Source organism: Anguilla anguilla, chromosome 13, assembly GCF_013347855.1.
Source record: "Anguilla anguilla isolate fAngAng1 chromosome 13, fAngAng1.pri, whole genome shotgun sequence".
Taxonomy (NCBI): domain Eukaryota; kingdom Metazoa; phylum Chordata; class Actinopteri; order Anguilliformes; family Anguillidae; genus Anguilla; species Anguilla anguilla.
In genome coordinates this window covers 22,676,422-22,703,600 of record NC_049213.1, presented here as the reverse complement: position 1 = coordinate 22,703,600, position 27,179 = coordinate 22,676,422, and the positions used below count along the sequence as shown (strand labels likewise).

Here is a 27,179-nt window from a genome sequence, read left to right as displayed (position 1 = left end):
GGATACTCACACATCAGTGATTCCAAGCAAGACAGACGAATGTTAGGTGACAAGGACGTTTGGTGAAAGGAAATATTAGTGGTTGTCGGTGTTGCTTTGCGCCGAAAAGGGATTTCGGGCAAAGGAGATGCAACAGTTTTTTATTTTATTTCATTTAATTTTTGCCATGCACTGTATTTTCACAAAGGTAAGAGGATGACAGAAGTGACAGACGCACAGACACGGACTGGACAGCAGCGCTGTGTACCTTTCTACCACAACTGCCCGAAGCACCAATACAGCAAAGCCAGGATAACGCCGATGAAAATGGCTTGGGTAGGCTGCAATATGGATGGCTAAAGGAGGGAAGGGATATTACAATCAATACTGGAGACTAGTCAACAAAAACGGATCTTTAGGGGGGTGGGTGAGGTGGGCAAATTAACAGAAAGGGTCTTTTACAGGACCTAGAGGGGGGAGGTGGGGGGTGGGGGAACTTGTCAGGATTTACACAACACATATACAGAACACTGTTGGGATGTCTAAGCAACAAACACTTCTGAACATCTAAAAGCCTGGGCGTAAAAAAAAAAAACACACAACACTAGTCAGAAAGGAAGAGGGAGGAAAACAGACTGAATTAAAAGAAGGACTCATTAAAGAACTATCTAGTCCCCCTGCTCTCAGAGAAGTGCAGCTGGTCTCGGCACATCAAAAGCAGAAATTTTGGTTGTCCGTTTTATTATTTTGATTCAGCCCAGGTGTGTGGGCTATATCCGGGGGGGTGGAGTGACCGTTAGTGTGGGAGCGGGGCTGCGTGAGGGCCACACACAGGAGGCGTGTTCAGAATGGCCGTGTGAAGGTCGCCCAAGGAGAAACTGACACACACACGCACAGTCATACTGTCACTTTCACAGGCACACATGCACACGCGCACGCACATATACGCACACACACACACACACAGCAGATGTAGGGGAGCCAGGAGCCACTGGAAACAGTGAAACTCTGCAGCTGCTGTGCACCAGCTGAACAAGATGGGCAGAGTTGGTATCCTGGTAAAAGCATCACTCCAAAAATAAAACCAAAGGAAACAAAATGGTGCCAAGCCAAAGGAGCCAGCATCCTCAGGCACAAGAAAAACCCCTACAGCAGGAGGAGCCGTCCTCTCTCTCTCTCTCTCACACACACACACACACACTACACCACGGCTCAAACGCTGTATCACTGGCTGCCCCAGGGCGCTTCTCAGCAGTGAATGGGCTGAGGAACACATGGCAGAGCCTGCGCTCTCTAAATGACGTCTGATCCATGAAGCCATGCCTGATCCGCCTCTGCCTGCTCTGCTTTTCATTCATTCTTCCGCACTGAAGCAAGAGAGGGCCCTGCTACCCCTCTGCACTGCATTCTGGGATACTGCTGAGCGCATTCATATTGTGCTGATGTAGGTGGGGAGAATAAACACCACTAAATAAATAAATAAATAAATAAAAACATCAGCAGGTCATTCATTGCTGCGCTGTGCACTTTCCCATGATCAGTGACCTCAGGCAGAGAGCGATACTTCTGTATCACTGCAGGCTAGCAGCAGCCACAGATATGACAGACCTGGGGTCTGCAGTCTTAAGGGTTGATGCCGGTGCAGGTTTTTGTTTTAGCCCAGCATTAAGACACTTGATTCCACATGAAGATCTTATTTGTAGACCATGATTTCTTAATTAGTTGAATTGGTGTCTTACTGCTTGGCTAGCACAAAAACCTGCCCTTGCATATGGCCTTTTTCAGATAAGACTGGACAGTCCTGCTATACACACACCAGATCACTCAGCTCCATGTTTTCAACACTGAATCATCCATATCTCCTGCCACTGAAGGCAAAACCTTCCAACCCGATCCATCAAAGTCCACACTGTGCAATGAGCTGCACTGCACTGCACTGCATACAGTCATCTTCACTCCCGGTCCTGGAGAGCTGCAGACTGCTGCTTTTTGTTTGTGCCTTAATATCAGCAATCAATATCCTCTCTGTGCAGGTGCTCACAAACACACACACACACACACACACACAGGTACCTGTGCTCACACACACACACACACACACACACACACGTACCTGTGCTCACACTCTCACACACACACACACAGGTCATCACCCCCTCTGTACCTGCGCTCATGCACACACACAGGTACCTGTGCTCACACACAGAGGTACACTCACCCCCTCTCTATACCTGTGCACACACACGGGTACACTCATACCCCCTCTCTGTACCAGTGCTCACACGCGCGCACACACAGATACACACACACACACACACAGATACTCACATTGCCTCCCTTCTCCTGCAGTAGCTTCAGGTCGAGCTTGCACTGCTCCAGCTCATCGTTGATGGAGCGTTTCTCCTGCTCTGTGCGCTCATACCTCTCCCTCAGGTCCGACAGCAGCGACTGGGTCTCTTCATACTGCAGAGAGAGGAGGGCCATCACAACACACACCACACACAGGTACAGGTACACGCAGGTCTGTGCACACACAAGCGTACACACACAGGTACAGGTAAACACAGGTGTGTGTACACAGATACATGCAGGTGGATTCAGGAAAGCAAGCTCAATCACATACTACGAATCATAAAGATATCAAAAAATGCGAATAAAAGCCTCCCTCTGATCACAGAGGTGGCCTTGTGTGAGGGATCTGCTTTTCATTCAGTCAGGAAATTAATTGCAGTTGAATTCCCTGGTAAATTATTACCAGGGAAATAATTCATTATGGAACATTATGGGAATTTAACAATGTGGATTCCAGTGCATGTCCTGAAGGGAGCCCAGCAGTGGCCTCCAGCCTGGGGGAGGAGAGGGGTGGGGCAGGGGCAGGGGCTAGCAGGGTGGGGTGGGGCGGAACTGGGCGGGGCGGAGAAGGGCAGGGCTAGTAGAGCGGGGCAGGGGCTGGCACAGGCTGGTAGGGCGGGGCGGGGCGGGGCACTGACCTCCTTCTGCAGGCTCTTGGTCCGGCTGTCGGCCTGGGCCAGCTGGGTCTGGAGCTTGCCGGCGTCCTGCATGTGCTGGTCCTGCATGGAGCCCAGCTTGGTCTCCAGGGCTCCCTGTGACTTCTCCAGGGCGTTGAGGCTGCTGCTGAGGAAGGCGCTCTGCTCCCGGGAGCTGCGGGGGACCCAAGAGAAAGCTGAAGCATCGCTCCCCGCCGCAGCGCCACCAGGAGCCCGGCAGGGTTAGAGAACAAAGAGGCTCAGTGAGCTCAGATACAGCACCGCGGCGCAGGGGGGTGGAAGCTGACACTCGTCTGCCCTTGGTCCCGCAGGTGAAGTCCTACAGGGCCGAACAATGAGGGCAATGTTGGGGCGCCGCAAGAGGAGGCGGCCAATCACAGAGCGGGCCACTCACACAGAGCCACAATTACCAAAGATTCCAGTAGAGGTCACAGAAATACAAAGCCCCACTCTATTCAAACCCGCTGACAGAGGGGGTGAAGTGGCAGAGATCAATCTGTGCTGAAGCACAGCCCAGGTTCCTCTGCTTTCTCAGGTTTATTTTGTTGTAATGAGTGGGTGGGCCGTGTGGAAAGTGAGGCTGCAGCCCTGCAGATGAATCACTCCGGACGTGCGGCCTGAGGGAGGCTGAGGGACGGGATTGATTTGCGCTCTGCTTCATACAAAAAAGTGCTCGCAAAAACAAAACAAAAAACCCCTCCCAGGACAGAGCAGGGAGATTAACAGCACCTCAGAACTGATGAAAGGGGAGTGCGGTGAGTTCACCTGAGGGGCAGGACTCACAGGAGCCGTAACACTTACTGCCCAATCAGAACCCAGCTGAAGTCCAGGAGGAGGGAACAGAGAAAGGCACAAACATAAATAGCCGCATAAAAGTGCCAGCCCTCACCTCCAGGAGCTCAGAGTCTCAGCCCTCACCTCCAGGAGCTCAGAGTCTCAGCCCTCACCTCCAGGAGCTCAGAGTCTCAGCCCTCATGTTTCACACCTCCCTAAACCCGCCCCTTCCAGCCATCAGGAGGTCCTCCGCGGTCTGAGCCTGCATTTCACAGGAGCGGGCCGGACGGGAGGGAACCTGGGACTGTGAGCGTCTCAGAGCAGGAGCGCTGATCCAGGATCAGTCTCACTCTTCAGCTCATAATAAATAAGGCTGGGAAAATGACGGGGGAGACCTCGGGCTGTATTCCAGGGTTCAGCAGTAGCTGCCCGGAGCAAAACCAGGTGTGGCAGAGCCGAGACTGCTCGGTCGCTCGCATGATCAGGCAAGTGATGACTCCGCGCTACTTCCCATTTCATTTCATTCAAATCTGTTTGGTGCAGCGAAGGTGGCATAGAAACAAAGTCGTATCAGAGGAAAATAAAACATGTTGGGGTCACGTTGGTAAGACGACATTGAGATCGCTAACCAGGGTGCCCTCTGTGTGTAGAGGCAACCGCCGTGGGGTTCATTCTCACAGTGTCCTGGGGGAAGAGCTGGGGAGCTCGAGAGTGATTGGCAGATTGGCTCCTCCTCCACTCACCTGTCCAGCTCAACCTCGAGCTTCTGCAGCTTCTCCAGGAGAGCCACCTTCTCAGAGCGCAGGGCTGTGCATTCCCTCTGCAGGCTGGAGCAGTCCTTCTGCAGCCGGTCCAGCTCGTCTGCGCAGACGGACGCACACACACACACACACACGTGGGCAAAGCCCCAGTCTGAACAGGCTCCGCGGAGAACATCACACAAAAGCGTTTCCCCAACATGCAATCTGGGGAACACTTAACCTGCATTTCACTTATTTAGCCCCACAGGATGGCTGCACAAGCCGCCTGTGATGTGATAAGATGCAGTGACTTCATGTGCAACTACAGCTTTAAAAAACCTACAGAATTATTTCAAACACACGGACTGCATTAAGATTAATTTATTTAATCCATCAGCTGCATCAGAAAAATTATCCAGCACTTGCTCAGATCCTCTCTCACCCATCATTTTCTGTGATAGACAGGAAGGAATGGAGGAGTAGAGGGATACGTACAATGCTACAAATTCCAGAGAGGAAGACTCTGGATTCAGTGATACCATTGGCCGAGTTCCACCTCATCAAAACACACACCACTGGTTATCAGGAACACAACTGCTTTTCCAGGAAAAAGCTAAAACATCTCAAAGGAGACTAAAGAGGGACAGAAAACCTCCTCTACTGCCATGATACAACTTCAGTTTCAATATAGCTGGACCCAAGTGAAGAGAGCACTGACACTGTGGGTCTGGCTGTGTGTGAGGAGAGTAAATCAGGGCGGGGTGATGAGACGGAGGTCTTGAGGAGCGCAGTAGTCGTAACCCTGCTGGATTTACGCCCCCCTGTGCACTGTGGCCGAGGCGTGCCAGGCGTCTGGAGGCCCCGCAGGCCCGGCCCGCGCTCTGGCCCCTGGCCCACGCTCTGGCCCCTGGCCCGCGCTCTGGCCCCTGGCCCGCGCTCTGGCCCCTGGCCCGCGCTCTGGCCCCTGGCCCGCGCTCTGGCCCCTGGCCCGCGCTCTGGCCCACGCTCTGGCCCCTGGCCCGCGCTCTGGCCCACGCTCTGGCCCGCGCCCTGGCTCCTGAGCCGCGGCGCGGTGGAGGAGTGATCTCCTGCTGACAGCCCGCGTTAACGGCCCAGCGCGGGGATCACATCCTGCTGGCCCCAGCCCCGGGGCAGCCAGACTAAACACAGCCTCAGCTCACTCCTGCTCTCAGCCTGCCTGACCGAACCACACTGAGACTCACTCTCCAGTGCTAAAAGCAGGGGTCCTGTGCTGGGGTCAATTCTGCTGTGTGCTTCTACCAGAGCTAGTTAGTCTGGTCTACGTTCTAAACAGAAAGTAGAATGCAATGCTGGTTCACTCCTATAGTGACCCACTGTAAAATGTCCACCCAAGCACTTGCAAAACATTTCAGATCAAATAAATGAGTTAAGTTAATTAAATGAAGAGCAGGTTGTGGTGTGAAATCCAATACTGGCTCTGCGCTGTCTGTGCACCTCTGTGTTAAAGACCTCACACCAGGCAGTGAAGGCAAACAGTTTGCACAGACTACAACCATCAAGCAGTCAGTATTGGCACTTAGTGGTTATTCTCAATTCTAGAGCACTAGCAATTCCAGTGCTGCAGTGCACAGAGAGTTCTGCAGTGCACAGAGAGTTCTGCAGTGCACAGTGAGTTCTGCAGTGCACAGTGAGTTCTGCAGTGCACAGAGAGTTCTGCAGTGTACAGAGTTCTGCAGTGCACAGAGAGTTCTGCAGTGCACAGAGAGTTCTGCAGTGCACAGGGAGTTCTGCAGTGCACAGGGAGTTCTGCAGTGCACAGGGAGTTCTGCAGTGCACAGAGAGTTCTGCAGTGCACAGAGAGTTCTGCAGTGCACAGGAAGTTCTGCAGTGCACAGCGAGTTCAGCAGTGCAGTGAGTTCTGCAGTGCACAGGGAGTTCTGCAGTGAGCAGTGCCGTACCTTGCAGCTGGGCAGCCTTCTCCCTGTGCTGGCTGTGCTGCTGGAAGCTGGCCTGCAGGGTGCTGATCTCCAGCTCGTACTTGGCGGCCGCCTGGCGCCACTTCTCCAGCTCGGCGGTGACGGCGTCCAGGTCGGCCTTGAGGGCGGCGATGTCGCGCTCGCGCTCGGCGGTGGCCGTCTCCATGACGTGGCGCAGCATCAGCACCTCCTCCTGGGCGCTGTACAGCTCCTCCCGCGTGCTGGAGATGGAGCTCTCCCTCTGCTCCCGCAGCTCCTCCATGTCCACGTGCAGCTTCTGCAGCTGGGCTGCGCAGACGGGGGGGGCAGCGTTACAGGAACACACCTCCTGCTCTATATTTCTATGGCTAAACAGACGCTCACTAGATCAGCTGTGATAAGCACAGCCTACACACACTGCTCCTGCATGTAGTGCAGAGCAGAGGTGGACAAGGGACACCTGAGCTAGAGTTTTTTGTCATTGTTTATATCCTAAAAAAGAGACAAACACATTTCATGTGTACATCCCTCAAAGCCCACAAACCCCTCCGTAAATGCTCAAAATCCCACCCCTTCCCAGAACATAGGACGTAATAACTAAATAAGACAAGAATGCTGTTTCTGTCTCTACAACTTGGCAGTATTTCCATGCCATGCCAGTAAGGCATTCTAAACTGAATGAATCTGTGAGAGGGGTAGAGAGGTACAGAGATAGAGAGATAGACAGAATGTCTAGAGAGAACGTCCCACACTAACCCTGAAGAAACTGGATCTGTTTGGCAGAGTCCTCAGTCTGCTGTTTGTTAGTCCTCCTCTCCTCCTCCAGCAGAGCTGTCAAAGGAGAAAAACATCAGAGCCCCCCCGTACACGTGCACAAACTCACCCCCATCATACACCTACTCATCCCCACATCACTCACTCACCCCAGCACACAATACTCATCCCCACATCACTCACTCACCCCCAGCACACAATACTCAACCCCACATCACTCACTCACCCCCAGCACACAATACTCATCCCCACATCACTCACTCACCCCCAGCACACAATACTCATCCCCACATCACTCAGATCAGTGCTGAGACTGGAGCATTGAAGAGAGCCCTGCGGTCGGTACCTTGCAGCTCCAGGCATTTCTGCTTGCCGGTGTTGGCCAGCTCCTGGGCTTCCAGCAGCTCGGTGCGGAGGTGTTGGATCATGTGATCCGTGTCGCCGGGCTCCAGGTCGGCCCGCCGCAGCTCGTCTGCGGGAGGAAGGCCAGGCGTGGCGTCAGACACGGAGTCAGAGAGTCAGAGCCCAACGCGCCGCAGACCGTACATCAACACAGCACAGGGTTACACCATCACCACACTGCGTGAGACAGCACACACACAGTCAATACTACCGGCATCACTGTGTGTGTGTGTGCGCGCATGCAAAGGTGCATGTGTGTGTCCGTGTGTACATGCGTGTGTGTGTTTGTGTTTGTGCGTGTGTGTGCGCGCGCGTGTGTGTGTGCATGTGTGTGTGTACGTGCGTGCGTGCATGTGTGCGTGTGTGTTTATGTGCATGCGTGTGCACATACTTTTCCTCCAGTCTAAAAGCACTGTGCGGAAGACGATTCAAAAGAGCAGCGGATGGATAAATACACTGATGATGTAAAGACTAAAGCCTTTGTGGAAGGACGGGCACCGCACCAAATGGATAAATAAACAGACACTCTGCAAGAGCAGAACGAACATTTCTGTCAAGCCCAAAACAGACCACAAGAATTTTTCAGGGCACAACAGATAAACCCACAAGCACAGAACTGCCTTTCACAAGCATAAATCCTGCAGAGCTGCGTAGCCACTGCCCTGCAGAGACACACAGACACACCTGAGGGAGCGCTGCCTGCTGGCTGCTATCACAGGGACGCTAACCCGAGCGTGGGTTATGTCCCCCTGGCAGCCTGGGGCTGCAGGCGCTACCGGGGCCAAGTTAAACAGCGGGGCGGGGCACAGACCCAGGTCAAACTGCTCATTTACTCCAACGCTCTCCAGCCCAATAAAGCCCTGTGCGAAGAGCTAAACTGTGTTAACGCGTGTGCCACTAAACATGCCATAAAGCCTTCACTGAGTGAGGTGACCAGGTGGTCCACGGGTGTGTGTGTGTGTGTATGAGAGGATGTATGTATGTGTGTGTGTGTGTGTGTGTGTGAGATTGTGCTTGTGTGTGTGTGTGTGTGTGAGACTGTGCCTGTCTGTATATGTGTGTACGTGTGTGTGAGTGCGTGTGTGTGAGATTGTGCTTGTGTGCGTGTCTGTATGTGTGTGTGTGCGTGTGTCAGACTGTGCTTGTGTGCGTGTCTGTATGTGTGTGTGTGTCTATGTGTGTCTGTGTGTGTGTGAGTGCGTGTAGCCATATTAGACTCAGACTCAGCAGTGTTGTGGTCACCCGCAGGCCACGGTCTGAAGCCGAATGTTTCCTTTCATGGGAGGAGAGTCATAATCAGACCCTGAGCTCATTACCACCTCTAACATTTACATATATGGCTGAAGCTGAAAAGGATCACAGCGCAGAAATGCCAGGCGCTGGTGACTAACAGGCAAACAATGCGTAATCTCCCCAGACAAAGAGGAAGTGGAACCTATTCAACATTCCCCACACCCTCGTTCACACACAAAGTGCAAACGCCAACACACTGGCCTGCCCCTGTTTAAGGGCGAGGGGCACGTTTAAACCCGCCCCACGCTGAAGCTGGGGGCGGGGGGGGAAACAGGGCCACAGAGCCCAGGTGTGGGGGGGGGGGGCTTTGATCATTTTAAACTCGTCTACTGCGTTAAACGGTGGGGGGTCACCAATGCGCTTTCATTCGCTGCGACCAAAAATATTTTTTTTGGAAAACGGAAAGTACCGTGAGCAACTTCAAAAATCGACAGCAGGCAGGCCGGGCCAAATGGAGCCCAAACCAGGCGTTAAACACGCAGGGACAGGCAGCGGGATTACTGGAGCTCGCTGGTAGCGCTCCTAGAGCCAAGGCAGTCACTTACACACAGAGCCCCAGCTGGGCCCTGAGCTCGGCCTGCTCCGGGCCTGCAGTGGGTAAGGGGCAGGAGGCCAGTGCTGTACGTTCATGTGGTTTCAGGAATCCTGCTGCGCTTACGAAAGTCCAGAAACTCTAACCGCTCCGGGCAGACCGCAGAACCTAAGGCTGATGTCATGCGCCTCTGATGTCATATGCAGCTTACAGCTCACTCGCTCTCCTGCGATGTCAGACGGAGACTGAGGGACAGCGCTGGCCTGTATGCTGAAGCAGGAACCCCCCTCTCTGCTCCCCACAAAACCAACACCTCTGATGTTCTGCCATCGGCGGGATGAAAGGAGCAGATTTAGCTGGCTGAGCTCTTTGCAGAATCTCATTTATGGCCGCTCCGTTGAGACGGGGAGGGGGCGGGCTCCTGGGGGCCGGCCTTCCCTGCCTGTCAGAATAAGGGGCGGGTCTTTCAGGACCTAGCGAATGCGGATGAGATTATTTCAGCAGGGAAGTCCCACTGAGATTAATATCTCTTTTGCGAGGCTGTCCTGTCTGCCATGTGTTGTTACTGGCCACCAAATAAAAGAACAAAATAGTCATGTAATAAAAAGAACAGGGATCCCTTATAAAATCCACAGCTTGTCACAACTGGCAGGCCACAAGCCAGCCGGAATAAATCTAACCCACTAACATATAAAAGACATTAATAAAAAACAACAAGCGCTTGATATCATTACTTGCGCTTGGGTCAGCCTGAATGAATAAAACCAGTTGAGCGGCGCCCTCTAGTGACAGATCTAAACACTCCGCAACACACAAAAGCAACGACTAGCTTGAAAGGCACTCCATGCTTGAATGACATCCATAATGAGCATAGTCTGTGGTGGCTACACAGAACAAGCCAAATAAAATAAAAAGGCCTCACACGAGACACATTTCCCTCCTGGCGAACTTGAACGGTCGCAATTTGCTAACCTTCCAAGCAGGGCTGTAATATGGAAACTGCGCTGGGGCACAGGAGCTGACTAACCACTGCTGAGACTGCAGTGACACAGACTGCAGCTGCCTCTCAGAATCTCACCCAGTACCTTTCCAATCCAGCTGCACAGCACACCATGCCAACAAGCAGAAAAGTGGAAACGGGGGGTCGGAGGAAGGCACCTCGTATAGCTAACTCTTCACAGATGACCATGTCATCTATTCCAGAAACAAAATGGCCACCTGCCTTCATTAAACTAATGCTCATGATTGCCATGGGATCCCATATTCCCTTTCATGTTAATAGACGAATGACTACTGGGGGGTCGGGGGGGTGGGGGGGTGTGGTGACAGACTGTCATTATGCCTAGAGTATGTCCAAATAATTAACCTAAAGTAAGCCATTTGCAATCTTTAGGAACAGGAGAGGAAATGGTTTGGGAGCCAGTGTGGAATGGAGTATGAGGAAACGGGCAGGGGAACTGATAAGAATGTCACAATAACAGAATCATTACGAATACAATCTAACATCCAGCGGCTCTATATGAAAGCCCTCATCAGACACACACCAGAGCCACAGAGTAACTCCACTGTATCAGAGATGAACGCACGCACACGCACACGCGCACACACACGCGCGCGCACACACACACGCGCACACACACACACGCACACGCACACACACGCGCACACACACGCGCGCGCACACACGCGCACACACACGCGCACACACGCACACTGAATGCCTCGAAGGGTCAAAGCTGAGCAGACTGAAGTGCTGCTAATGCTCTGGCTGTCAGGGTCTTGGAGTGACTCCATGTTCTGAGGGTGTTTCATGGCAGACAGAGGGCAAAGTGAAGAGCACTTCCTCCCCAGGATTAACCAGCTCCGCTGCACCCTGGCTGGGGCCTGTGGCTCCTCCCCCTCTGCACTTCACGGGAGGGGCCTGTGGCCTGCAGCTCCTCCCCAGCCGCAGCATCAGCAGCACAGCCAGCCCAGGTCATTCCACCCTCTTCACTCATAAATAAACATTTAGACACAGGCAGCGGCCGACAGGAGCCGTGCAGGTCAGCTAGCCCTCACGCCTTTTACGAGCTGCCCAACAGCTGTGACGGATCAGGAACTCGATCTGTGTGCCACTGGGGCAAAACAGGTGGGGAGCAGGGTGACAGGGGGCAAACTCCGGCCCCCGTGTCCAGTGACAACGCTCTGCTGAGTCATGAACATGGCGTGAGATTGTCCCACGACAGCCTGCCTGCCCACAGTGCACTGCCACCGCACACAGTACTAACGAGGGCGCAGCAATCTCCCATTAGTGAAAGCACAAAGCAGGAGACAGCACGCAGATGAGAATGCCTTAAGTAGGGCAGGGCTGGCTGGCCGCGCAGCCCCGCAGATCTACATTCCATCAGGCAGGCCACTCCCACAGCCTCGTGGGGGCTGGAGGTATTTTGGTTCGGGCAAACATGCCCTAATAAGTGTGCTGAGTGGGAGGGGCCTAATTCTGGCCCAGAATTCTGAGGAGGAGCAGCAGGACCTAGACCTGCACAGACCCTTAGCGCTCACCGTTACCGAAGCACACAGCCCTGCCGCTAACCGGGGATTAGCTGGGTTTGATCATTAATCCCACTGCACTCAGCACACTCAACCCTAACTAACTGTCCAGTCGGGAGAACGAGCCTGTGCTCCTGCTGTGTGTCAAGTGTCTGCAGAGATAAAGCCAGGGTCTTTTTATTTTTATGAGTAACCCACCCCGCCCACATCCGTCAGACAGACGACTGACAGCCTCCGTCCGCCAATCAAGGACAGCCACAGGCATTATCTTGAGGTTTTTTTTTTTTTGCCTTTCACCACAAAGGGATCAGACTCCACACGGCTGGGTTTTTAAAATTATTTTCTAAAAGGGAACCTGTCTGAATTGAGCCACAAGCACACAAGACTTAAACCACAGTCACAGTGGCACACGAATGGGAAGAGGAGACTGAAAAACCAAAAAAAGGGGGCGGACAAAAAAGACAAAAGGCATAAAAAGTGACCTGCTAAAACCTGGAAGAGTGATGCTGAGTCACTCTCCTGCGAACCCCCAGAATCCCCCCCCCAGAGGGGGTCAGGCCGAGAGCCGGCCTCAGGGTTTACAGGCCAGCTGCTCCGGAATTTGTTGGAATTCTGGGAGCAGCGTGTCCCCCTGGCCCACTTTCCGCGCGGTGGGACGTGGTGGGGGAGAGGGGCACGCGGTGGTTTTGGGATGCAGCTGTGACACGGCGCACCGCGCCTGCCGAAAAACCTCTCCGGGAGCCCTGGAGTCTGCCCGTGCGCCATACCATATATGGTCACGCCAGAACCTCCGAGCCGGCTGCCCGCACCGCGCCTTCGGAGCGCTCGCTGAAACGTCCCAGCATTCCTGCCTGCCATCACCGCCGCCCCCGCCTTGCACCGCTAAGTCCGAGCCGCCCGCGGCGTGACTTCACTTCTCACTGCGGAACAAGCAGCGGTCAGCGGCGCCGCCGTCCCGTCCGAAAGCAGCAGCAGCAGCGATGCTGAATTTACCTTTGAGCGTCGCGACCTTGTTGAGAGGCTCATTCAGCTCCTGCTCATCCATCTGGCCGTCTGTAGAGAGAGGGGTGAAGAGGGACAGGGACGGGTTAGGACACACACACACACACACACACACACACACAACACAGGCCACTGGAAAACATCAATGCACATTTATCACTGCGAGCAATCCCTTCAACTGGCCCTCACAGGGAGAGCTGCACTCAAACACAAACAGTGTGCGTACTTACAATTAAAAACACATCACTGACAATTAGAAAAACAACATTACTGAGCATTAAATAAAACACATTACTGACTGACAGACAACAATTAATAAAAAAAGAACATACAAAAGAAAACAAAAGTCACTAAGATAAATTAATCTAGCTATTCTCAGGATACATTTTGAAACTGAACTACAAAACAAGAGGAAATTCACCCAAATTCACTTAAGGCACAGAAGCGATTTAGGTCAAAATAACACGCAACAGAAGGACGGCATTGTGACGCAGAACTGACGTGTGTGTGCGCGGACAGAGGAGCAGCGAGAGCTTTACCTGAAGTGTCGTCACTGCTTTTGTCCTTGCTGGGGCTCAGTGTGTCTGACATATCCGACTCTTTAGCATCTATCTGATTTTCTGAGGGGAGACGGGAGATACCACTTTCAATACGGGAGGGGGGGGCAACAAACGTAACATGAACAGAACGACAACTGACAAGAAATTTTTCAATTTAACAACCAGTAAAAAAAATATAACTCAGTTTTTACGGACATCTAATTTCCCGCCGATAGTTTTCGTCGTGATTTTATAAAATAATTTGTTTTGTAGTCGTCAGAGATGGTCTCTCCCTGCTTGTTCCAAGTTCCTCCTATTCACCACACATGGTCATATATCCGACTGGAGCTTCCAGAGGGGGATACGGTTGCATGCTAAAATAGTTGGGCTTTTGTTCAGGGATCTCTGCGGTCCTGCCTGTGGCCAGTTAGACGCCCGTGTGAAAAAACCCTGTTATTTATAAATGGAACAATGGTTGCTGCTCTGGGGTGGGGGGCTGGACGAAGGGGGCAAAGTGGCAGGCATTGTTTTAACCCCAGGGCACAGGGCTGGTCTGTCCCTTATCGCTGGCTCATGCAGACAGCTCAGCCCGGCTTATGGGCATTTTAAAGCAAACTGCTCATTTTTCTCACACCAGATCTGTCATCACAGGGAGCAACAGGGAGAACTGTTTACAGTTACAAGCTAACACAGGCTGGCGCACACACACTTTCACACATACAAACACAAGCACACATTCAAAACTTTTTTCCATTCTCTATTTGAGACCACACTTAAGCATGACAACAAAGAGCCCTAATTTTTTTAAATGCTCAATGTCAATGTCCACACAACAATTACAAAGTTCTAACACACACTTCTGCATACGCACACACCCACCAATGCGCTCTTTCACAATCTCTCTCTCTCTCTCACACACACACACACACAAACACACACACTTCCACAACAGAGGTTCTATTTCGCCTCGGTCAGTCAGTGTCACACGAGCATCTGAAACAGCAGTAATCACAGGGAGGGCCTGGAATAGCACTGATTGATCAGTGTTTCTAAAAGGGGCGAGCGCCCTGCTGGAGCCCCACTGTCCTGCTCACTGTCCCGCTCTGTCCTGCAGTCTGTCCCGCCCTGTCCCGCTCTGTCCTGCTCACTGTCCCGCCCTGTCCCGCTCTGTCCTGCAGTCTGTCTCGCCCTGTCCCGCTCTGTCCTGCTCACTGTCCCGCTCTGTCCTGCAGTCTGTCTCGCCCTGTCCCGCTCTGTCCTGCTCACTGTCCCGCTCTGTCCTGCAGTCTGTCCCGCCCTGTCCCGCTCTGTCCTGCTCACTGTCCCGCTCTGTCCTGCTCACTGTCCCGCCCTGTCCTGCCCTGTCCTGCCCTGTCCTGCCCTGTCCTGCCCCGCTCTGTCCTGCACAGGGCAGCTGAGCAGCTGGCAGGCCAGTGGAGAGCTTCCAGCACCTGTAATCTGTGCCTTTAATCCATACAAAGGAGGGCAGGGCCAGCTGGTACTGCCGTGCCAGGGACTGCCATGGGCAGAGTGGAGCGGGGGGAGAGAGGGAAGGGGCGAGAGTGAGAGAGCCAGAGAGAGAGAAAGAGAGAGCAAGCAAAAGAGACAGAGAGAGAGAGAGAGAGAGCCAGAGAGAGAAAGAGAGAAAGAGAACCAGAGAGAGAGAGCAAGCAAGAGAGAAAGAGAGAGAGGGATGGAGAAAGAGAGCAAGCAAGAGATAGAGAAAGAGAGGGACAGAGAGAAAGAGAGAGCTCCAAAAAAAACCCCACAAAGTGACTGTACAGGAAAAATCTGATCTCTGCAGGTAGATTAAGTGCCTCTAAATGGCAACGAGGCAGTACTAGTCCCAATCACTTTGAATGGCACTTGGCTAAATCCCCCAGCGCTGAGGTAGAAAACAGAAACACAGCCGCCCCTCTATAAGCACATCCCTTCTTTCCCTCATCACTGTAAACCGTGGAGCTGGAGGGACACAGTTGAGCCTTGTGGCTCACAACAAAGGGCGCATTAAACGCTGCAGCCAATCAGAAACTGCGTAGGAAATGTCCCATGTTGGGAACGGGCAGTCCAGAGTCTGAGCGGGTGGTTCTGGAATCAGGACATGCCAGACACTGTGACACAGACACTCAGAACAGGGAACACACACACACACACACACAGACACACACACACACACACACACACACACACACGCACAAATGCACTGTTCACGAAAAGAATACACTAAATAGCAATGCATAATAGTTTCTATTATAATTACACAGTGGGACTTGGGTTGTGACGTCTTTGAAAGCAACTACAAATCTGGAGTCAATAAAAAGGCCACAGTCCTTATTTCTGCACCCCACTGGTTTACACTCAAGAATTCTGCTGGCGTGCACTAACGCCCATAGACTGGTCACCGGCTTGCATGCAGCGGCAGCACGTTAGGGCAATCAGTCGCGTGGTTCAAATGCCCAGCAAACCCAAACCAAATGAATTCACAGTAGCAGTCGCCATACCAGACGCATGCGCAGTAGGACAAACGTGCAAAAGCAAACCTTTCACAAGCTTATTTTCATCCATGACATTCTGGTGATGCACATCATCAATAAGTTTAGCTGTAGAAAGAAACTACGGTTACAACGATTGAAACACGCCAACCAGACTACAGCATGCAGAGTTGATGCAACCTACAAAAGTGGCTGGGTTTACCAACGTGTTAAATCCTCCCAGTGGCCACTGAAGGGGAATGCCTTCCCTAACATGCAGATTTAAAACCACCTGAATGACACCTATGAGCCGATGCTGGAGGTTTAAAGCATCGCTCAGTCTTCAAACAGAAAGAGGTGCGGGGATTAGGCAGGAAACAGATTTATAAATACACAACGCCCTGAAGGCCTGAACAAGTCCAGCGCAGTTAACCAATTTCCTGCCAATCCAGCAGGGAGACTTTAATGAGCTCTCGTAGGTTTATATAAGGATGTGATCTGAACCAAACGACCGAAGCATTCTGCTGAAAACAGTTTTGGGTAGCAAAACACGCCTTTTGTGCAGTTTCCACTGATGTGAGTGCTCATAGCTTTCGAAAAACACCGCCACAGCAGGACCTCACCTTTCAGTCTCTCTGGGCTGTCCAGACTGTTCTCTTCAGACATCTGGTTGTTTTGGAGATGAGCATCTATAACTTCTTAAAGCAGAAAGACAAACATGGGTTGGTTCTATAATGCAACAACATACAAACAACACATTTTCAGACTGAGATCAGATTCAGGTCACTCTCCCACAAACAGTCTATAACTAAAACATTGTGACCAGCTGAAACTATATGAACACTTGTATGTGACTTAAATATTAAATGCAGGCAGTCACAGCACTACACTACACACCCCCAAAATATCAATGAAGGAAGTCTCAGAATGCAGAAAAAAGAGACAGAATGAAACAGAACCAAAAAAGGTATCAAATCTGAATTTGCACTGTAAATTGCATTTCTGTAACGTAATGACCAATTTACCAGACATATGCGTCTGCCAAATGAATAAACAGAAACAGCCTTGTTTCCATGGACATTTTTGGACAACCCCAACAGTGCACCAACATGTCACATGAGTGCAGATAACTCTGTCTTATTGCTAAGCAACACAACCAACAGCTGTTTTAGGCATGACTAAGAGGACTCACAGGCCATGCTGACTAACAGAAGCAAACCACTCTCAGACTTTCTAGCTAACAACACAAAGCTTCAGTGGCATTTGCTTGGACACAAATGGCATTACATCCAAATTGAAATACGTCTCGAGAAGACGCAAATTTAACTAAACTAAAATTTGTGAGAGATTGTTAAAATACATTTCATTTCATACTCAATCGAGACCGCAAGCATACAAACCGTGCTAGTTTCTGTCAAATAAAATGTTTGACCTTTGGTCAACATACTTAAAGACTGCATGACAAACAAAAATGAATAATTTGGACAAGAATGCAGGCACGATCTACGAAGATAGCCAGCATGCCAAGAATGAGAATGAACCTCTACCAAGAAGTAAAAATTAGAAAGATGCCAGGCTAAGTTGAATATGTAAGCAAATATTGGAGACACCGGCCTGATGACAGGCCTGGTTTTCACCTACACTCCCATAATACCAGCCATGGCCATCTAAGCTCTTCTGAGTTACTGTGATGAGACCTACTGACATGCCACACAAACCCAAATATAGAACTGACCAGCAATTAAACACTTTTTGGAATCGGTACAAGACAATGTAATCCCGACTTAACATTTTTAATTTACTTGTCAAAACAAGAAAATTAGTGTTTGTGTATGTGTATTTAAGTGCATCGAAGCATATCTACATATTTATTAACTGCTCACAAAAAAAGAAACTGGTCTGGTTGGAACAAGTAGCAACCAAATAGCAAAGAGCATTGTACAAAACAAACTGTGTGCGAGACGGTTTGGTTGATTTTGTCTCTTATAACTCTGAAAATGCAACCAGTATCATGAGCATCATGGATACTCTCTGCAAGATGACATACAATTGGCTCTAGCATCAACATCCTGTTCAAACAAGCACTCAGTGTGCAGGTGCTCTTACTCAGTTTTACATTTTAATACTGGCCTTTTTATATTTATAGACACTTTGTAACTTATCCATCAGCTGATGCTTTTAGGTTGTAATGTTACATGTGTTTGCTGTCTCTGTGTTTCTTAGCTTAGCTGCTGACACTAAGGAAGCAACTGAACACACATGACTAATCAGAAACACCTGTGAAGCAATTTGTCTCAAACATTATGGTGCCCTGAAATGGGGGGTCTATGTATAAAAAGGGCTGTAACTTCTACATGGTGAAACCAAAATGTATAAATATACCCTTTGATAAAAGCAGAGAATCTGCACTTTACCCACATATGCGTTGTTTGATTACAAATCTAAAACTGTGGAGTACAGAGCAAAATCAAGTAAAAATATGTCTTTGTCCGTAACATTATTGAGCTCACTGTATGTACATATACACATGCACACGTATGCAAGACTTAGAGTGTGTATGCGAGTGCGATTGTACGTGTGTGTTGACAGTAATGGATTGACAAACTGCCAGAGACACCAAGGGGCAGCAAGGGCGAGCAGCAACAGCTGGAGGGGGCTGGGCCAATTTTAGAAAGTTTCCCCCCTGCAAATTGCTCTCTGCCCAGAAGTGCTGTCTTGGCAGACATCCTGGGAACAGATGCTCATCTTACCATCAAAGTTTGGGATCTTGGTCAGCGAGGAATCCACAGCCTCTTTTAATTGCTTCACAGCTGTTTGGGACAACAAAGTGTTCCTGGTAAATATGAAGCACAGGCACCCAGCGATTTGCCCTTTTCCCCCCTAACACAATCTCTGACTTTCTGCCTCCTTGACTCCCAGAATAAAAAGGGAACAACACAAAGTATATAAAGATGAGATACATAGTATACATACACATATATACAATATAGTACACAAACCACAACCACACCCCGTTATCGCTGTAAATGAGCTAATTCCTGTGAGAAACACTGCATTTAATACAAACACTGGGTATCATAATTTTTTTAAAAACTGATTAATATCTAGGCCCATTATCACAGTGAAAGAAGTTCATAATACAGAAGGAAATACACAGTGGGAATTATCATTTAGAAAACATTTAGGGGAAAAAAAAAACGGAAGAAGAAAAAAAAAAAACGGAAGAAGCAGTCCCTAAAAGAAAAACTTGAGCAAGACGGGTGAAAAGACTGAGTGGCATGCAGGACCCAGGCACCTCCCACATTTAGACCATGAATTCAGAAGACACGCATTTAGAAGGCGTATTCACACTGGAGCAATTACACTGACAATGCGGCAGAGAGTCGGGATGACTCTGCGTTGAGAGTAAACCTCAGCAACCGTTTTAAAAATACACAAATGAATAAATGCATCAAACAGCCAACACATCAGACGCACGGGAGAAGCAGCTGGCGTCCCTACGCACAAGTCAATGTCACGAGGGAGAAGATTCTCCCCTTCTCCCACTGCCAGGGAGGCTCACCAAGCCACGGACAGGACAACCACACACACCAAACGGAGGCTAGCCACAGGAAATTAGTCAGACAAACGCAACGGTGAATGATAAGTGCTCATTAAAGATAAATGGCAACATGAATGCTGAATGCTAATTCGTCACAGATAAATGCTAACACGAATGATGCGTGCTATGAGTGAGTCAGAACATCTCTCCTCAACCTGGGGTCAACACAGACTTCAAGGACATTCGTCATTCCCCTCACACAGTCCAAATACTTCCGTTCCATTTTTGTTTCCATATTCTGTTTATGTTCGATGAGTGGTTTTTAAAAAATTTGAAGCAGTTGTGAAAAGTGACCTCCCTCCAGTGTCTTTCAGGACCTGCCTTAAGCAAGAGTCAAGCACTTTGCTCTTATACATTAATGAAGAGCTGTAGGAAAGACACTGCTTAGTAGAGGCAAGCGCTACTTCTGATGTAGAACAGAGCGCCACATTTCCCTGTAGGGTCCAGCGAACATAAACTGGGTCTGGAACCCTGCCCATGTTAAAAATTGTACAGTGCATAAAATCTAGGCCAAAAAAATTTAATTCTGACACAGTACGAGCTCTCTCCAAGAACCCAACTGTTCATCCTGTAGACACACTGGACCCTTTATAGAGACTAATCTATTTCCACATATCTTTCCATAAATTAAGATCTTTGTCCAGTTTTCACGAGGCACGATTCTTCATATACAGTAACCTTTTTATGCGTTACAAATAGAGCCTTTTGGGCCCTGTAACCCAATGCTTTATCCTTCCTTTGCACAGTTACATTAAATTTTATTTAGCAGACCCTTTATCCAAAGCGACGTACAATAAGTGCTAACCAACTGCAGAGAACATAAAACCAGTTACGGGGTTTCTTCCTGAAAGGTTCCTCGTGATGTCGCGACGCAGCCGAAATGAAGAAAAGCCAGGCGTTCCCCGGCACAGCGCCACAGCGCGACGGCAAGGCTCGGCCCAGGGATGTAAAACAGGACTTACAGCACAGCAACAAAGATTAAAAACCAAACGGCTGCTTTACACGTACGGCTAAATCATGCTGCGAGCTTCATTACGCTGACATATCTGACGCAATTCAAGAGTTAGAAAAAAGTTCTGAAAATCTGAGAAAAGTTGATAAGTTTTTAAACATTGGAAAAAAAAGTTTTGCAAGGTTGGAACAGGTTTTGTATCTCTGTGGGCTAGAATGAGTACTCAAGTTAATTCAGACTGAAAAGTTGTATTTTAGGCCATATCGCCCACCCCTACATTACATATATGCTGTGTGGCGAGAGCTTAATTATCCCTCCTGTCACACTAGACCATTACACACACTGTGCGCTGAGCTTATTTAATCATCCTCCCTGTGTGGAACAGCACGCTTATGTGAGAAACCTGCTTTCGGCCAGCATAAGAGCCAAACGGAAGAGATAAAATAACAAGCAGGCAGAAAGGCAGAAACACAGGAAGCTACTCTAAACTATTTACATCATAAAATAAAACGTTGCTGTTATTTACCCACAGACACTACCGGCTACAGGCTAAAGCCTCACTGGGAAAAAAGTCATAGATGATGACAAAAAAAAGTATCCACAATATTCACGTGTGCAATGTAGAGCTGTCTACCTTATACAGGCCTTTCCTTCTTGGACTGGAGGTCTGCCAAAAATGCCTCTTACACACATCTGCCCCAAGCCCCGCCCCATTAGATGACCCTGAATTAGGATGGCTAGAGAAGGCAGTGGAAAGAATGGGGGGTACTCACGCTGGCACTCAATGAACTGCTGGATAAAAGTGCAGTCCTCTCCACTGTTTAATAGAAAGTGTTCTACCAAAGAAAGAAAAACCTTCCATTAAATATTAACATCAGCATTGGCATATGAAATCCACTCCTTGGTGTTAAAAGGAGGGTCAAAATGAGAGACCACTGCGATGCGCAAAGCCAGACCTACAGGGCACGACATCACACGGCACCAGACACACGCAGAGGCCGGACACGGACAGACAGACGAGACGTCACCCCCCGCCTGCTGACTCCCGGGAGACGCTCACCTGCGGTAGCGCCAACGACAACGGTAACTAAGGACGCCCGCGGGCCAATCCGAAGCCTCGTCAGGGCTGCAGGACACCAGTCCTTTAACCTCTGACCTCTGCACTGACCTAGCGCATTCGCTTTTTATGGTGCACAGCAGCGCCTGACTATCAGAGCCCCTGTGTCAGACCAGGTGCAGAGAGACTGAACACTTGCCTTTAAAGCATAGTCTGAACACTTGCTGCCATTCTGAAACTTCCACATTCACTAGTGCCTCATGAATGGAAACGTCCTAGAGACAGGAGCTAAACATAGGCCTGCACTGTCAGACAGACTGGCCTTCCAGCTGCGACGGACACGGCCTGTCCCCCCCGAGATGACTCTGCGGAGTCAGAGTATCGGGGCAGACTCTGCCTGGGCACACTGCGCCCCCTGGTGGCCGCTGCAGCCTGCAAGGAGAAGCTTTAAACACAGGAGGCACAGCCGGGACTCCTGCCTTGCAAAGCCTGCGAGCTTCAGCCCATTCCAGACACAACTACACATGCCCATGCACAGACAATGGAAAAACACGGCCCTGACACTAAAACAATGCACTCCGCTAAATGTGAACTGCATGAGCTCAATGCAGTCTACCTTTACACAACACCGCAGGAGAAAAGCTCTTCCTGTTTCCATGGTCCTGTTTCCATGTCTGAAAGAGGCCCGAGACCAGGAAGTTTGCAATACAAGACGGGGAAAAGATTTTAATTTATTATTGTATGACTGCTTTCAAACTGTCATCAAGTCCACCACATTTAGAAGTCTCACTTGTACTGTTGGGTAGCTCACCCTATTAAGGCACTGTTTCAGAGCAAGGCCCTTCTACAGGATCTGAACTGCGAAAGTACGGCGTGAGAAGCAGCAGCGACATCACGTGCCTCAGAGGGAAGCACGGAGGTGCAGCGCTCAGCAATGCTGCCTCACAGGGAGGTTTCGGGTTCGAGTCCCGGCCGCCAGGATCTGCGTGGGGTTTGCATGTTCCCCCTGTGTTTGCGTGGGCACTCCAGTTTACTCCCACACCAAAAGCCGTGCACGTCAGGTTAGGTATCCTCCTGCCATTGCGTCTGACCAAGGCACTGGCCTCAGAGCTGGAGCTGATCCCCGAGCGCTGCACTGTGGCTGCCCACTGCTCCTATGGAGCCAGTACGGGTTACATGCAGAGGACAAAATGTCTGAACAGCCCTCCGATGGGAGGCTGCGATAAGCGTCGCAGCGTGAGGATGACGGAGTAATGGGGTGGGAAACCAACGTCGCACTTTTCACTCAACACGAATCACTTAAAACGCCCCGCGTCTGTACTGCGTCACACTGAGCTGTCAGGCCTGCCAGGAGGGCCAAGTCCCCAATGAGCCTCCATCAGAGCTCCAGCTCAGAGTAACCTTCACATGAAAACGTCAAAACGGCTCCATTAGAACAGTGATATGGTTATGCAAGTTGAAGGCTGAAACGTGGTGCTAAAATGGGTCGGTGGTAGCCACTTATAACATTTTCAATAAATGGAGCCCTTTATTTTTTATTTTTTGGCCTTTTGATACTTATAGACCTGCATAGACCCTTACATCAAATATTTTTTAAGAAGTAAAGAAGCGTTCCAATATTTTTTCCTCACACAAAGGTAGCTCCTGAAAAAAGCCTCATGACCAGACAGACGGTATAAGAGGGAAATTTGCACTGCTGTGGCAGCAAGGTGTGTTCCAAAGAGGCCAAAAAAAGGCATGGAGTGGCATCCACGGTAATGAGATTAGCTTTAAGGAAGCCTTCTCTCTCGTTTGACCTTTTTTTCCACGCCAGATCTTTCATTTTGTATTTTTCTGGTTTAAGCATGTCCAGGCAAAATTACAATCGTGTCTCATTGAAGACATCTGAGATCTGCAGAAAAGCAACTCAGCTCCCTCAGACATCACTGTGAACCATCACCTCCACACGTCAAATCCCCTATCACCCAGGAGATAGAACAACCGCAAACTAAATCAGACGGGTAGCTTTAAGACCACGCCCACTGAGCCGGACCGCCCCGCCCACCTCCCGCCCAACGCCAGGGTGAAGCCAAACGGTGCGGATGTTCTGAGCAAACGGATCAGTGCGGAAGCAAAAGGACTGAGTGAGACACAGAGCTGAAGACAGCACAGAGAGAGCCATCATGCCAGAGTTAGTGCAGGGAGAGCAACAGGGCGGCGTAGGCAGCAGCGCTAACACACTCACCTAAGCTGTTGTTCTCCTTTACGTTTTTCTCCTGAAGTTGCTCTAAACGGACTGTAAAGGACAACGAGAACAACGGGTGGGGGGGGGTGACTACAGAGCAGCCGGGGACACAGTCTGGAGCGCCATTCATGCACTTCAGGCCAAACAACCAGCATGAGCACATCAGTCAGCCTGTCTCTGTTCACACATTTAAAGCAGTCTGAGCCCTGGATCTTCTTCGTCTCAAGTGTAGCACTAGCATCTGTAAAACGTTGACTGCTCTTTGAGCACATAAACCTGTTTAGGATGCAGTTGTCTGTGAAGCCCATGCATTGTCACTGGCCCTAAAGGTCAGTCCAGGCGCTGAACCTGGGCTTGCTGTGTGACGGTGGTGAAGAGCGGAGTAATGACCTTGCAGAGCGGTGAGCCGCTCGTTGGTGAAGTCGTTGTCGGCCTGCAGGGCCTCGATGCGGGCCTGGAGAGCCTGCTCCTTCTCCTCCATCTCCTCAATGCGCATCTGCAGCTCCTTCTTCTCACTCTGCCCCTTCTGAGAGATCTCCTCCTGCCGGCCCTCCGCCAGCTACACACATACACACGCACACACGCACACACACGCACACGCGCACACACAGCGTCTCGGTTAACACACACTTATACAACCTCAGTACGCACAGCAACTCGCTCAACACACACACATGCACACACAGCGCCTCGGTGAACGCACACAACATCAGCACACACACACGCACACACACAACATCAGTACACACACACACACACACACACACACACATACACAACATCAGTACACACACACGCACGCATACACAACCCCAGTGCACACACACACACACACCTTGATCTTGTCGGTCAGGTCCTTGATCTCGTTGACCGCTCCGTTGTACTTGTTGGCCAGCTCCCGGAGCTCCTCGCGTGTGCGTTCGTTCATCTCTTTCAGGTGAGTACATTCATCCTCTGTGTTACTGAGACTCCTCTGCAACACACACACACACACACACACAGCAAGTTCACTGCCTATCCTCCAGACTGCAGACAAATACGTATATTAAATGACTCCTCTGATGCTGGTACATTCTAAAAATGTTCTCATTTAGAGAATCTCTAACAAACACACATAATCAAAACATACAATCAAATAAGTTCCCCTCTGCAGAAATTTTGCCCCCGTTTGCAGGGTTAAAGTATTCAGAACTTCTCAGAGCCAGGTGTGCTGACCACAGCTGGTCTGAAGGGGGCGCTCACCTCCACCTCTGATAGCTTCCTGACCACCTCTATTTTCTCCTGAAGGACCCGCCTCAGGGACTCTTTGGCTGTCGTCTCGTAGTTGTGTTTGTCCTCCTGTAAGGCTACAAGCTCCTTGCGGATGCCATCTTCCGTTTGGTTCTAAAAAAAGTTGGGGGCTCAATAATATGACTTGGATGCTTCAAACAGGCAATTCTGCAAGCATAATGTAAACCATTTTATAAGCATGTACACAGATGTGTTCGTCCATATGTGTCTGCATTGTAACTCCAGATCCAGTAAGACTTACTTTAGAAAATGCTTGCAACTGGTTCCCCATCACTTCCAGCCTTGACAGCAGCCTGTCTTCATCTATCAAAGCCTGAAGGAGACAAAGCAGGGCGCTAACACATCCAATGCTAACACCGCTCAATGCTCACCAAAAAAGAATATAACCCTGATGCCTGTAGTGACTGCTGTGTCAGTCACTTAGAGCGGGGTGAGGGAGTGCAGTAATGGGCGTTAGGGGGTGAGAGGGGGCAGTAAAGGGGGTTAGGGGGGTGAGAGGGGGCAGTAATGGACGTTAGGGGGGGTGATAGGGGGCAGTAATGGACATTGGGGGGGTGGGAGGGGGCAGTAAAGCGGGTGAGCGGGGTAACTGGTACCTGCCAGCTGCTCTCAGATGCCTCCTGTGTGCTGGCCAGCAGCCGCTGCAGTGTGGCCAGCTTCTGCTCCAGCATCTGCTCCCGATGTAAGGCTTCCTGAGAGAGCAGAGGCACGGGCGGGGTCAGCCTCTCTGCATGTGTACACACTCACACATGCATACACGCGCACGCATGCACTAAAGCACCCATAGGTCAGTGCAAAGTACTTGTCTAAGACAATGAGGAAATGTGGGTCAGGAGACCAGTTCAGCTGAGAAAGACAGAATTCCAAAGACATTAAAGCTTATAACAACACATCAAGCTGTGACTGAAACACAACTCCATTAAACACAGGCAACATACGTATTTCGGAATGAATTTTATTTTCAGTAACAACACAGCGACAGAGTGAGAATGATGTAAGTGGAACACATGACACAAGAGCCAGGAGGAAAAGCAGTGACCCAGGGGAGCCAGCAGAGGGCGGTGTGGAGCCGTACCTGTAGGTACTGAGAAAGCTGAAACAGTTCCTGAGAATACATACTGGGCGTATTAGCGGCAACCTGCAGGGAGAGAGGAAACTTACGTCAAGCAGCGCTACTTAAAACATTCCCAACGCAACACAAACCCAGACCACACGCCAGCCAGGAATGCGTGTCAGGATTTAGAGGCTTCGGCCGGGCCCGATTTACCCACAGGAGATAAACAGCCCTTACGCGCCGCAAATAGACCACACTTAAACAACAACCTCTGAGGTAAAGATCAAAACAAATATGTAATGTATGCATCCAAGTACTATATATATGTGTGTGCGTGAGAGAGAGTGTGTGTGTGTGTCTGTGTGTGTGTGTGAGTGCGCGTGCGCATGCGTGCGTGGGTGCATCTTTTTGATAGATATATTGCACAAGATTCTCTGCAGCAGCTGATGGTATAGCTCCTCAGAGTGGAGCAGTGGTAAAACCTGTCCTTCTCCACAGAATGTAATCTCCTAATGAAGCCAGCCTCAGCCAGGGCTGCAGCGGCTGGCCTTCGGTCAGCAGTGAAACAGCGGAAGGCCCTAAAACTGTGTGTGTGGCACCGAGAGCTTGGAGAAGAGGGAAGACCCAAAGAACCGCGGCTTCACATTATGACGCACAGAGGTGACGCGGTCTCTGGGCCAGGGGCACATCAATATGGCGGGTTTACATGGGCGTGTCCCCCACAGTGATTGTGTAAAAGCGTACAGTAAGACGCTGCAGCCAGAGAGCGTTCAGGCGTCTCTATGAGCCGCTCACACAGACTGGGGTTTGTAGCGTAAAACAAACCCCGCCCCTTTCTCTGACGAGGGGACGGACAGAGACTACACAAGGGGCCCAGACACGCCCGCATTTCTAATGCAGATCCATCAAGCAGTTCCCTTGTGGGGTCTGCAGGAAGCCGCAATGTTTTGAAGGCCCCAAACTGCAAAAACACTGGTCCCTACATCCCACAAGGGGTTTGAGTTCGGCCGTGCCCCCGCCA

The 27,179-nt window shown here is 50.4% G+C and overlaps 1 protein-coding gene across 14 annotated transcripts in view; it reads right to left on the bottom strand.

The window, feature by feature from the left end:
* Positions 1-27,179, bottom strand: part of slmapa (sarcolemma associated protein a) — a 70,004-nt gene that overhangs the window by 6,545 nt on the left and 36,280 nt on the right. For 2 of the 14 annotated variants that reach the window (XM_035386771.1, XM_035386784.1), the window contains 19 exons: positions 26,180-26,242; positions 25,701-25,796; positions 25,346-25,417; positions 25,057-25,197; positions 24,650-24,787; positions 24,205-24,373; positions 23,815-23,865; positions 21,307-21,369; positions 18,731-18,790; positions 16,604-16,678; positions 16,050-16,109; positions 13,510-13,590; positions 12,962-13,021; positions 7,559-7,684; positions 7,195-7,269; positions 6,442-6,747; positions 4,505-4,622; positions 2,970-3,141; positions 2,308-2,442 (listed from right to left, as the gene is read on the bottom strand). In XM_035386771.1, coding sequence (XP_035242662.1) covers positions 2,308-2,442; positions 2,970-3,141; positions 4,505-4,622; positions 6,442-6,747; positions 7,195-7,269; positions 7,559-7,684; positions 12,962-13,021; positions 13,510-13,590; positions 16,050-16,109; positions 16,604-16,678; positions 18,731-18,790; positions 21,307-21,369; positions 23,815-23,865; positions 24,205-24,373; positions 24,650-24,787; positions 25,057-25,197; positions 25,346-25,417; positions 25,701-25,796; positions 26,180-26,242 — 2,061 coding nt within the window. Of the gene's footprint in view, positions 1-247; positions 336-2,307; positions 2,443-2,969; positions 3,142-4,504; positions 4,623-6,441; positions 6,748-7,194; positions 7,270-7,558; positions 7,685-12,961; positions 13,022-13,509; positions 13,591-16,049; positions 16,110-16,603; positions 16,679-18,730; positions 18,791-21,306; positions 21,370-23,814; positions 23,866-24,204; positions 24,374-24,649; positions 24,788-25,056; positions 25,198-25,345; positions 25,418-25,700; positions 25,797-26,179; positions 26,243-27,179 lie in introns of all 14 variants that reach the window. The other 12 variants (XM_035386773.1, XM_035386772.1, XM_035386785.1 and 9 more) reach the window with 12 other exon arrangements.